The following is a 13,665-nucleotide window of genomic DNA, read 5'->3' as shown; positions in this document are numbered from 1 at the left end:
AATATGGGCAACAGATTCATCTACCTGTTGTACACAAATACATGAACCTGGGGCACGCACGGAGTGTGGAGGCGCACTGAGAGCAGGGTGACCATATGTAAACTCTGACCTCAGTACAGCGGCACTCCCTCCCCACCGCTGAAGCTGTCACAAACACTGCGCAGCAGTGGGAGAGTTCGGTACTTGGGGGCAGAGCCTGATGGGGATTCACAGACACTAGTTCCCAATTAGGACCACACCTCTTGTGGCTGACAGCAGGCAGTGGATGAATTCTCAGCCATTGGACAGCCTGCTATTGACTAAAGAATTTGCTTATGGCCTATTGTCAATTACAAGGCAAGTGCAGAACTGATGAGGAACTAGCATTCAAGCCTGCCCATCATGCTCTGCCCACATATGCATCATTGGTTGTTGGGAGGCTGTTGGCTCTGAACCTGACAGCTTCCTTAACAACCAGTAACAGAAAGAGAGCAGCAGCAGTGAATATGCCACTCTGCTACACTGCGGACAGGGACGGGCACTCTGCCTGTCTCTGTACACCAACTAAGAGTAGGTCTTAATTACCTCCAGTTTCATTATCTATGAATTGGAGGTTGTAGAAAAAGAAATAGCCGCATATCCAGGGATTCCAATAAGTTTCAAATACCTTTAATTCCAAAATGTTGCAAGTGATGACACCAACATGAACGCTACGAGACTTCATGTCGGTGTCTTTGGTGTCATCACTTGCATCATTTTTGAATTAAAGGTATTTGAAACTTATTGGAATCCCTGGATGTGCGGCTATTTCTTTTTCTACAAGTGTTCCCACGGAGGTGGGCCGGGGCCAGCACTCTATGGGATATCCTATCTCCTGGCAATTACTACACACTATACACCTGGAGCAGCCTTTTCCTTTCTTCAGTATGAATTGGAGGTAATTATTTTTAAATTTGGAGCACTTTTACTGAGTGGCGCTAGCTAAAAATATCTATGAGGTGGGCAAGTTCCTACAGGATTAGGAGTGCCGAAGCTATCCTCGTTTAGAATAGCCTAGCATTTGGCGATAGCAGAGTAGCAGAGAACAATGAGAGTTACTGCAGGCATGGCAGTCATCTACACGTGGCTGCACTTTATAAATGCTATCAGCTTTTTTTTTTTTTATAAGTGACAGAGCCTCTTTTACTGGAAAAGCTGCTGGCATGTTTGAATAAATAGTTTTACCCTCTTCTGTGTCCTTCTAGCTCAATCCATACCACAACTTTTTCATAAAATAAATTATTGTAGATGATCTTTTGTTACTATAACTGATAAAAAAAATCTCATTATTATCTCCTTTGTTCTCTCTTAGGGAGTTCTGGGTAATGTCAAAAGTGCAAAATCTTCTCTGGTTCACCGATTTGTTACTGGATCCTATCTGCCATTAGAGGCACCAGAAAGTAAGTCTGCAATAACCACCTCTGTACATTTTCAGTGATAATTTACCCATTGTTCTCCACACCAGAAAACAAGTCAAGAGGGCTAAAAGAGAATTTCATAAAGTTAAAATATTATATTAATTGAGTTAGCTGTTTAGACAAGTATATGCTTGCTGGTCTTTTGAACCTTTGTAGACCTGAATTGTATTTCAATGTCAATAGTTGAGTGTATTTTGTTCTCATGAAGTACAAATACTGTATATGGTTACCTTATTATATAATTGAACATGCCTTGCTATAAAATGTACTTTTCTGTCAAGTGTGTTGTGGATTCCAATGCTTTTTTTTTTTCAAATTACTTTTTTTTTTTTTAAGATTTGCTTGTTTTTTAAAGGACGCATGAGTGTCAGCTTTTCTTATCAATGCCTTTGCTGTGCATACTGTATTTTTCCACTGTATTTGTTCTTTTTATAGGGATATTGAAGCCATGGGTATGTTGCTTGCATAACCTGTGTTAATGCATAGGGGCTTAAAAGAAAAAGCCAACCCAGTAGGGGGTTCAGGGGAAGCCATGTGTGGGCTTACGTGATCAGAAGGTCTTTTGTTCCCCTTCTGAGTGCAGTGATTCTCTATAGACTGACGTAATCTCAATAAAGATGTGTAACTATGATGTGGCCGATTGATTGTGGCAACATCAAAAGACATAATGCCAACAGCTAGATATAAACATAGCATGAGAGCATGCATATGAACAGAATGTAAAAGGGGGCTGGCATATTTCTTTGCACACAAGTAACTGGCAAGTTATGTTTACCACTGCCATATAGTCAAATAGATACTATTTTATTCTTGCATTTTCAATGAATTTCCATGTGCTTGGTCACTGTGAAGGATTACATTTCATCATATCATTTGTAATATACAGAAACTGTCAAATATATTAGGTATTTATGTATTTTCTAGACTAAATTTGCAATATGTCTTCCGGTATAATGAATGACTCGGTATCTAACAGCTCTTATGATTTCACCTGGCATACACATGAGAGAGGTAGAAACCAAAGAGCATTTATCACTATCTTGTAAACCAACTTTATTTTTTTCTGTTTGGCTATTGTGCCATGTAAAAAAAACAAGAAATCACCTGCGCTAATAAATAGATAAACAAGTATTATTATAACAATAAAAAGCTGCTAACACAATTCTCCTGGTCAAAGAACATAAAAATAGTATCACACAAATGCAACCTTTAAGATATCATTAAAGTCCAACGTGTAATAAAAAGCAGCTGTAAAGCGGAGTTCCACCGATTTTTGTGTTTACTAAAGTCAGCAGCTACAAAAACGTAGCTGCTGACTTTTAATGAACACACACTCACCTGTCCCATGGTCCAGCGATGTGGCCGGGGGGAGTCTCGGTTCTCTCCCTCTTCTCCCCATGGTGCCGGCATCTTTAGTGTGGGCACTCGCCTGTGACAGCTTGCGGCTTCACAGCCGGGTGCGCACATCGCGCTGCGCGTCCTGAGTAAACGTGCAATCTTCTGGGACCTCTGACGTGCCCTAGAAGATTGAAGGGACGAGGGGGAGAGGATAACTTCCGCTCGAACCGCCTAGGCTGCCCGAGCGGAAGTGGGAGCGGGTACCTGTCAAAGTACCTGCTCCCCCTCCCCCAAAAAATGACGTGCCAAATGTGGCATGTCCGAAGGCCCTAAAGCGGAAGTTCCATTATTGGGTGGAATTCCGCTTGAAGGGAAGAGTCCAAAAAAGTGCAGAACCACACAGGAAGGTATTGGGAAGTATCCACCACCAGAGGAAAGAGTTAACACTGACCCTTAACCCGAAAGATGGACTACTTGTTCAAGAGTAGTCAATAAAGCTTAGACATGTCTCACTCCAACTCTCCCCTGTTATGGCATAAATGATCTTTAATATACTGGCACAATCCACCACACATAAGCTCTCACAGGGAATGTATGTAAGGATAAGCAAGAAGGAACTTCATTGCTCAGTAATACTCACAAACAGTTTATTTATAAGAGCCAAAGTACTTACAAACAGAAACATTAAAAACGCACGTAGCCCCTCATAATGTAGCTGATATTTCCAACCAACAGTATGGCCGACTATACAACGTGGCGACGTCACATGACCTGGCTCCTCCCGAGGCGTTTCGTCATAAACAGACATCACCAGGGGCGTGGCTATGTACGTGCCTATCCCTAAATATATATCATTGCGGCCGGAAGTGAAAACAAAACTAAAAAACGTATTGGAGACCCAGAAAGTGATCAACTAAGAATCCAGGAAAGTGATGTGGTTACATTCCAGAAGGTGGGCATAACGCCTTGTCTTACCAGAAATTACGTAGATGCGCCACAGACCGAACTAATGTCAACATGAGTGTGCCAGATGTGACACGGCTGCATTCCGGAGGTGGACATGTCACAACACCTTAACTGGAACCAGTGCAGATGCGTTCTATAAGGCAAATAACAACATTCGGCAAACTAGTGCAGATGCGTTCCATAAGGAAAGCCACAACATCTGGCAAACCTCTAAGCACTAACGGAAGAAAAGTAGAAATAATTCTGGATCTCACATCAAATCAAACTAGTAAAAAATATATAAATAACGGCAACATGAACTGGCTAGTATTGAAGACACACCAGGACTAACTAAAAAAAAATTTCTAATATATGATATAAATTAATGTGTGATGTCGCCATAACCTTCACGAGAGGACATTGGTAACGCTATCTAGTGGCTGGAAACAGTAACTAATTAGCGCATGTGACAAAATATTAATACTAAAAAGACAGTATATACACAAGCATCATAAATATATACAATGTCATTTAGTCGAAACAACTTAGAAAACAAAAATAACTCAGAAAAAACACAAAATACAAGACTACAATAAAAAAATAAATACATAAAAAGTAAAAAATATTTTACTTATGAAAAAAATGAAAAAAGGGGGAGAAAAGGGCCAACTTAGCCCCAATGCATATAAGGATAATTAGCTATTATTTATAAAAGCATTGATATCCCACTCAATATTTAAACCATAGGGCCTGTAAGATCTCAGCCAGCAAATTCATTTAGTTTCTAGCTTAGAGATCTCCCTCCTAATATGGCTACCTCTCCAGTGGGGGTGATATTGATCTATGGCCATAAAAGAAATACCCTTAGGGTTTCTATTATGGTGGGAATCGAAGTGCTTCGAAAGGCTATGTTTGGGAAAGCCTTTCTTTATGTTGGTAATATGTTCTTTCATTCGCACCCGAAATGTGTGAATGGTGCGGTCAACAAACTGTAGACCACATGGACAGGTAATGATATATACCACATTTTTTGATGCACATGTTAGAAAGGAATTAATCTCATATGACTTGGAATGTCATTAGATTGAAAATAGTATACCTTCTGTCCTTAACAAATGCCATGTTGGCCATATTGTGCCATGTAGTCTGTTTTTCATTTCTAGCTTTGTGTATAATTATATCACGTGCCAATATTTTTTTTTTTTGTCTGTGTTGCAAGGGTGTTAATCCTGTCCTATTCCATCTAAAGTTAAAATAAACGTTTTGACTTTAGAATACACTTTAGGAGTAGAAGATGGTGCACATTTCTAAGATGTCTATCATTAAAAGTTGTACACATGTAATGAGAAATAGTGCCAAATGTGTGCAAAAAAAGTTACAGACAGTTTACTGACAGCTTACCTTACACAATGGGGCAGGTGATGCTAAATCAAATTAAAAAATGTGCCACTTTTTTGATGAATAAGTTGGTTCAAGGAGTAGATAGGCTACTAAATTAGTCTCAGGATCAGTTGGTTAAATTGTTGTTGTTGGTGTTGTTTTCCAGATCATTTCATTGTTCACAGTTATAGGTTGCCATACAGAGATGTCGGATCTAAACTACACATTTTTACTATTGTAGGGACTCTACTACAGTTGGTGATTTAGTATTTAATAATCTACTGGGAACATTTATGCTACAACCAGCCTGAGGGTTCCATCACTTCCGAACGTGCCTAAGCTTAAGTGGTTTATTGCTTCTGTTAGCTGTGGTTAAAGCGGATTTCCTGCCTCAAAATCGATAAAATCGATTTTGGGCCATCCGCTTGCTAAGGGGAACCTGAAAAAGAAATGGATACTGGTGATTTTTTTTTTGGTCACTTACCTTATTATAGGAGAAAATATACTCACCTTCCCTCCACTTCCTCCCTCTGCGGCCGCGGGCCGCGCCGTCACTTCCGGTTTGCGATGATTCCTGGGAGCTGAACGTCATCGCTCCCAGGAATCAATGCGCCTGCACCGGCCCCGCTCGTCACTTCCGGTGCAGGCGCGGCATTCATGCCCAGAAGCTGTGCAGGGATGCCGCGCCTGCACCGGAAGTGACAAGCGGGGCCGGTGCAGTGCATTGTGGGACTCCGATGTCACAAAGAGGACACGGAGAGGAATGCTGCGGATTCAGCTGCCCACACCTGAGATGGCAGCGCTGGAGAAAAAATTTTCGAGGTAAGTATTTCTTCTTACAGGTAAGTTCGACCCGGGACAGTTCAGAGGCTATCCATTATGGAATGTACTAGCCCTGACTGTCCCGGGGGTAATTTTAGCTCAAATTGACCCCCGAGGGCAGAACTCCGCTTTAAGTATGCTCCAGCTGTCTGTTTTAGAAGGGTTAGGTGGCTGAGTTATGAATATTTACTAGCCTAGCCAATCACTGAGGAATTTGTCCCAGAGGTGTGAACTAGGGACGCAATAAATAATTGGGACCAACATTTCCAGAGGATTTCCCGTAAGGATTCCCTGGTTTTGCCCAGAGGGGTCTCCTTTTCAGGGAAATATCTATTAAGTTGTAGAACAACTGAGAAATTGCATATTATTTGAGTTTTGAGGAAGCATCTATAGCTTTACACACTTAGGAGTCATGGGGAGTAAGTCCAAATAACAACCTTTTTAGTTATATTGCCTTAGAAAAGAATACCCAAAATACCACTACTCCCTCCCCAAGGAGCTGTTTTGCACTGAGGAGAATACTAGCCAGCATAGACTGTGAGTTTACAGAAGCCTCCATACCATATAAGGAGGTGAAATAGTTAGGCTATTAAACTAAGCTTGTTGATGTTTTGCAAAGTGACTGGCACCTATGCCATTTTGGGTGAACTTGTCTCCCTTGGTGTCAGAGGTACATATGTTAACCCTAAATCTATTTTTCTGTATGTTTGGCATTATGAATCTCATTTGCTTAGCTACTTCCGGACCACTCGCCCACCTCCAATTTACTGTGGCAGGCTGGCCCTCCTGTGAGAACCGACGTAGGTCTACGTTGGTCGCACGCCTGCAGCTAGGGGGCGAGCATGCCCCCCTAGCTGCAGGCCTTCTATATAGGATCACAGGTCTCTGTGATCATTTCCCAAGCCCTGCCCCCATACAGTTAGAATTACTCCCTTAGGCTCACATTTAACCGCTTGATCACCCACAGCGTTAACCTCTTCCCTGCCATTAGTACAGTAACAGTGCATATTTTTAGCACTGATTACTGTAGTAATGTCACTGGTCCCCCCAATAGTGTAAAACATGTCAGTTAGGGGTCCAATCTGTCTGCCGCAATGTCACAGTCCCGCAAAAAATCATAGATCGTCGCCATTACTAGTAAAAAAAAAAAAAAAACAATAAAAATTACATAAATCTTTCCCGTAGTTAGTAGACGCGATAACTTTTGTGCAAACCAATCAAAATACGCTTATTGCATTTTTTTTAAAACAAATTGGCCTAAAATGTTAAAACATTTTGATTTTTTTTGGAAATGTTAAATAGCAGAAAGTGAAAATTATTTTATTTTATTTTTTTTTTTCAGAATTGTCGCTCTTTTTTTTGTTTATAGCGCAACAAATAAAAATTGTACAGGTGATCAAATACCACTAAAAGAAAGCTCTATTTGTGGGAAAAAAAGGACATAAATTCTATTTGGGTACAGAGTCACACCACCGCGCAATTGTCCGTTAAATTAACACAGTGTGGAATTGCAAAAAATGGCCTGGTCATTAAGGGGTCAAATCCTTTCGGTCCAGAGGTGGTTAAGAAAACTGTATGCAGTAAGGCACGATGCCAGACATAATAAAAACAAAGATTTAGGGTTTGCATACAGTTTTTAAAACCCTACTAAACATAAGGGTTTGAAGCTCTGCCATTTTTTAACTACTATCTGTGTAGTTGCTGGGGAGGTTCACCTGCTCTGTTTGCCATAGTGACCACAGAAAGTGATGAGAAATCCAAAGGTTGGATGCTGTCACTAGAGCAGGATAAGAAGGGTCTCTCCTAATTTTAGAGAGGTTTTGATTTCCTTCCTCTTGTATTTGGAACAGAAAGGGAAAGTCTTTCCAATTTTAACCATTCCCTACCACCTCCAAAAATATTTACTTAGCTTTAGATACACTTAACCACTTAAGCCCTGGAGGATTTGGCTGCTCAAAGACCAGGGCCTATTTTGCGATTCGGCACTGCGTGACTTAAATGGACAATTGCGCGGTCGTGCGATGCTGTACCCAAATTAAATTGACGTCCTTTTTTCCCCACAAACAGGGCTTTCTTTTGGTAGTATTTAATCACCTGTGCGATTTTTACTTTTTGCACTATAACAATTTTGAAAAAATAACAATATTTTTCACATTTTTTATATGAAATTCCCCCCCCCCCCCCAAAAAATGTAAAAATCTAAATTTTTTAACATTTTAGGCCAATTTATTTTCTGCTACATATGTATGGTAAAAAAAATCGCAATAAGTGTATTTTGATTGGTTTGCGCAAAAGTTATTGCGTTTACTAACTACGGGAAAGATTTATGTAATTTTTATTGTTTTACTAGTAATGGCGGCGATCTGCAATTTTTTTTGAGGGACTGTGACATTGCGGCGGACAGATCAGACCCTTGACTGACATTTTTGACACTTTTGGGGGTACCAGTGACATTACTACAGTAATCAGTGCTATACATATGCACTGTTACTGTAAAAATGACACTGGCAGGGAAGGGGTTATCTTTATTGGTGATCAAGGGGTTAAATGTATCCCTAGGAGCGTGGCTTGTGATGTAACCACAGAGACATACGATCCTACATAGCAGGATCCTATAGTCTCTGCAGTTACACCAGAGAGAAGGCCCGGCTTTGTATACATCAGCCGCCTGCCTTTCTCCCTCTCCAGCGGGAGATCGCGAGTGACCGGTGGACATCGGAGCCGTCGGTCACTCGCGTGGGGATGTTAGTGAATGAGCAGGGGCGGGCCTCCGGCTGCGCGTGCTCGCCCCCTAGAGGCATGTGGGCGAGCGACGTCGTTTTGCCTAGTAGGGGCTGACTGGCGCAGTAAATAGTCGTGCGACGGTCGGCAAGTGGTTAAAGTAGAACTATAGTCCAAACTTTATTTATTTATTTCATTTTGGATAGAGCAAGAAGCTATAAGCCCTCTTTTTTTTTTTTTCTCTCTCTCTTTTTTTCATTTCAGAGATTTTCCTTCACTTCTGGTCCCATAGCCAATCAGGAAGTGAGAGGAATTCCCTGCAAATTACCACTTCTGGACCTGAATTTTTTACACACTTAATAACCAGGTCATTTTTTTCAATACGGCACTGCATTACTTTAACTGACAATTGCACATCGTGCGACAGTGTATCCGAAAAAAATTGATGTCCTTTTTCCCCCACAAATGGAGCTTTTGATCACCTATTTTTTGTGCTATAAACAAAAAAAGAGCGACAATTCTGAAAAAAAAAAAAAAAAAAAACAATATTTTTTTACTTTCTGCTATAAAACATTCCCAATAAAAAAATTAAAAATATTTTTTTTTTCATAATTTTAGGCCAATATGTATTCTGCTACATATTTCATATTTTTGTTTAAAAAATCCCAATAGGTGTATATTGATTGGTTTGCGCAAAAGTTATTGCTTCTACAAACTAGGGGAAAGATTCATGTCATTTTTATTTATTTATTTTTTTTTTTAACTGGTAATGGTGGAAATCAGTGATTTTTAGCGGGACTGCGACATTGCAGCGGACAGATCGGACACCTAACTGACATTAATGCCACTTTTGGAGGGACCAATGACTTTACTAAAGTAATCAGTGCTAAAAATACGCATTGTTACTGCGCTAATAACACCGGCAGGGAAGGGGTAACACCAGGGGCGATCAAAGGGTTAAATGTGTCCCTAGGGGGTGCTTTCTAACTGTGTGGGGGATGGGCTTGCTGGATGAACACAGAGACCTGTGTTCCTAAATAGGAGAAACACAGGATCCCTGTGTTCATTACTGACAAAACAGCGGTCTACTGTGTTTACATCCACAGACCACCATTTTGTCTCCACGTGGAGCGATCGCGGGTACCCAACGGACATCGCAGCTGCCAGACCCGCTAATTGGCTCCCCCTGTGGCCAATCGGTGCATGCGCGCATCCCCACTATGTGTTTCACAAAACGAGGTACAGGTATGTAGTTTCGCGGGACAAAGCAGACCAGCCGCCGTATAAGTACAGACGTTGGTCAGCAAGTGGTTAGGGGAATCCCTTGGATAATCCCAGCTCACCAAACTAGTGTCTCCATCGGAAGATTTCCCCTCTGTTACTTTTTTGGGGAAAACCCAATATTTGGGATTTTCTTTACTTTCAATTTTAACCACTTGCCTACTGTGCACTTAAACCCCCTTCCCATCCAGACCAATTTTTAGCTTTCAGCGCTCTCACATTTTGAATGACAATTGCGCGGTCATGCTACACTGTACCCATATGAAATTGTTATCATTTTTTTCACACAAATAGAGCTTTCTTTTGGTGGTATTTAATCATCTCTGGGGTTTTTATTTTTTACAAAAAAAAAGAAAAAAGACAGAACATTTTGAAAAAAAAAAGTTTTTCTTATTTTCTGCGAGTAAATTTTGAAAATAAATACATTTTTCTCCTTCACTGATGTGCACTGATGAAGCTGCACTGATGGGCACTGATAGGCTGCACTGATGGGCACTGATGAGGTGGCACTTATGGGCACTGATGAGGAGGTACTAATATGCTGCACTGATGAGCACTGATAGGCTGCACTGATAGGCGGCACTGATGAGCACTGATAGGTGGCACTGATGAGCACTGATAGGCGGCACTGCTGGGCACTGAGAGGTGGCACTGCTGGGCACTGAGAGGTGGCACTGCTTGGCACTGAGAGGCGGCACTGACGGGCGGCACTGATGGGCACTGATAGGCAGCACTGACGGGCACTGGCGGATAGCACTGATGGACACTGACGGGTGGCACTGATGAGCACTGATGGGCGGCACTGATGAGCACTGATGGGCAGTACCATCAGTGCCCACACTCAGTGCCCATAGTGCTGCCAGTCAGTGCTCATCAGTGCCTAGATGAGCAGGCACTGATGGGCACTGACTCGCAACACTATGGGCACTGATTGTGGGCACTGATGGCGGGCACTGATGGTGGGCACTGTGTATGTTTTTTACCTCTAGTAATCAGGGCACTGGTGATCGGTGCCCTGATTACATTCTTCTGTGTCCCCGGCGCTGGGCAGCTCTCCCTCCTTCCTCACACGGCAGTCTCCGTGTGAGGAAGGAGAGCTGGCGATGAGAGATGATCTCATATGTTTACATATGAGATCATCTCTCATTGGACGGTCCGATCACGTGGTAAATGGCCGCTGTGATTGGCCATTTACCACGATCTGTGATTGGCTGTGTCCAAGGGACACGGCCAACACGGATTTTCCCCGATGCGCGCTCGCGGGATCGCGCGGGGAGCCTGTGTCTGGGAGGCCGTTTAAAGACGGAAATGTGAGTCCGTGCTGCAGCTGTCTTTCGGCTATAGCGCGGACCGGAAGTAGTTAATAATAATGGTAAACAGGACAAATAGAGAGAGTGAATCAACCTAACGGGGGCACAGACAGCAATAAAAACTGACACGGGTTCTTATCCATCTCCACTCAAAAATAGAAAAAATATGTTTTGTCTTTAGTTATAGTTTAACCAGAAACAAAAGGAAAATGAAGGAAAAAGAGGAGCCCAGCCTGTGCCACACAAGCACCCAAAGTGTAGCTTAATCTATAAGACCCCCCCAGGCACCCAACTTTCTTCCACTCAGATCTGGTGAGTGTGGCCCTCCCTTCGATGTGCTGTACATGCAAACTTATGCAGAAAAATCTAGCTTACTTAAGGAACAGAATTCTTTGCTGTCTAGTTCAGTCATTTTTCCCCTTTCTACTTAAGCCACCCACTCATTCACTCCGCTGTGTTCTTTATATGCTGATGCTTAAAGTGGCAGAAAGCATTGTATATTGTCAGCAGGAAAAAGGTACTTTGTTTTTAAAACCACAAAAGAACATCTCTTTCTCCAAACATTTAGAAGCTAGGAATTCTAAAAGTGAATTAATTACAGCTGTGTAGGCTCTCAGCATGAAAAATGTTACACTTTCTGCACAGACCTTCATAAAGGATAGGTCTTGTGCCTTTTGATGATAAATATCTGTACTTTATTTCAGGAAACACACACATTGCAAGCATTTGAGTTCTGAAGTACATTGGATGTTGCTCATAAGTTGCATTAATTAAAGGGAAAATCTCCCCAAAACAGAGCGAAGCAGAATTTGATTCCTTACAAGGCTTTTATTACTGTATAGTCTAATCCACCCAGCGCAATATACTTTCCCCCCTAAAGTGGTAGTAAACTCTGTTATACCACTTATACCTACAGGTAAGTCTATAATAAGGCTTACCTGTAGGTACCCTTAACCTCCCTGGCGGTCTGAGTATGTCCAGATTTCTGTGCTAAAAGCAGTACAATATTTTGCATAGAAATATGTTGTTTTAAATTTTAAAACTCACCTTCCCCTGCGACCCCCCGCTGTCCTCCCCTGCCGTCCTCCCCCGCCCTTCTCCCGCCGTCCTCCCCCGCCATCCTCCCACTGTGCACTCGGCCGATGCCGGACCTGTCTTCCGGTTCCCTTCCCTGCGAGCGTTGCGGTGCAGGGGGGTGGAACCGGCGGCTAATTCAAAAGTGTAAATACACTAAATGAAATGATACAAAGTTGTGATCCTAGCGGATTACACTGTATCATGCCATTTCACCACAGGATTTCCCCTGGTGACTTTTCCAGTGCCCTGCCTGTGCTTTTCCAGTTCTTTGTACCTGGAAAATAGAGAACGACCATGGCATCCAAGAAGCATTCTTTTTGCGCAAAAGCGCTTTTAGATGAACTGGAAAACAGCAACAGCGAAACTGAGTTACTTGAAGAACTGAGCAATAGCGATTTGTGGGAAAATTCGTCATCAGGTACGGAAAGTGACGACAGCGACGATTCTGATGTCTCTTTCTGGCACACCGCTCTGTTGGAAATTCTGAAGAATCATTTGATATACTTCCCAAATTCCGCAAGAATTGAAGCTGCGCTGAATGAAGGGTGCGCTCCCTTACGCACCATGAGACACAGGAATTAAAGTTTAACTTTCATTCATTCCTATAAAACATTGTCTGGACTGTATACATGTACAAAAAGGGAGGGTGAGTTTATTGGCTGACCAATAGTGTACTTATGATTTAGTGCATGCAATAGTAAATAATCAGGGTAAAAGAAAAAATGAATAATGAGAAAGGAGAAGACAATTGCTCTTTCATATGAAGTCTCTTATTGTAGCTGTAAAGACAAGATGGTCTATAAAGATCTAGGTAGCCACACACCACTGATAATGCTCGCTCCTCTTGCTCATCAAGTCTACCTAATAAATGACACTAAAAGCTATGAGACTCTATCTCCTGGCTCATGCCTATAGCGATCCTAAAAGTCTTCTCTAATAGCAAAGCTATCCACTGGAGCTAGTATCTGTATGTTCACTGTTCACGAAGCTTGATGGCTGTCTGGCATTTGGAGCAGCAGATATTGCCTGCCTGGTTTAAAGGCTAGAAAAGCTATTCAAACCTGCCTCATAACAAATCTCTCTCTCATAAGCTCTCTTGTAAAGCCTCACTCAGAGAATATGACCTGTGAGAATCTGGATAACTACACATTATTAAATTGGTTGGCTACTCTTGCTTGCGAAGCCCTCCTGATATATACTGCTCTCAAAGTATGACTGGCAAACAAGTAGACTGACAAATATTCTCCTGCCTAGTCTGCTTTTGAAGGCTAGAAAAGTTGATCAAGCCTGCCTCATAGAAAAGCTAAATGCTAATAGCACTGGTAAAGCCTGCCAACCCTTACAAACACCCTCCC

General features: G+C 42.0%; 1 protein-coding gene across 2 annotated transcripts in view; it reads left to right on the top strand.

The window, feature by feature from the left end:
* AGAP2 (ArfGAP with GTPase domain, ankyrin repeat and PH domain 2) overlaps positions 1 to 13,665 on the top strand; it is a 292,090-nt gene that overhangs the window by 146,121 nt on the left and 132,304 nt on the right. For both annotated transcript variants that reach the window (XM_082244606.1, XM_082244605.1), the window contains exon 3: positions 1,331 to 1,418. In XM_082244606.1, the coding sequence (XP_082100732.1) occupies positions 1,331 to 1,418 (88 nt within the window). The remainder of the gene's footprint in view (positions 1 to 1,330; positions 1,419 to 13,665) is intronic.

Source organism: Pelophylax lessonae (genome assembly GCF_965119305.1).
Source record: "Pelophylax lessonae genome assembly, chromosome: 2".
NCBI lineage: Eukaryota > Metazoa > Chordata > Amphibia > Anura > Ranidae > Pelophylax > Pelophylax lessonae.
This window is presented reverse-complemented; position numbering and strand designations above follow the sequence as displayed.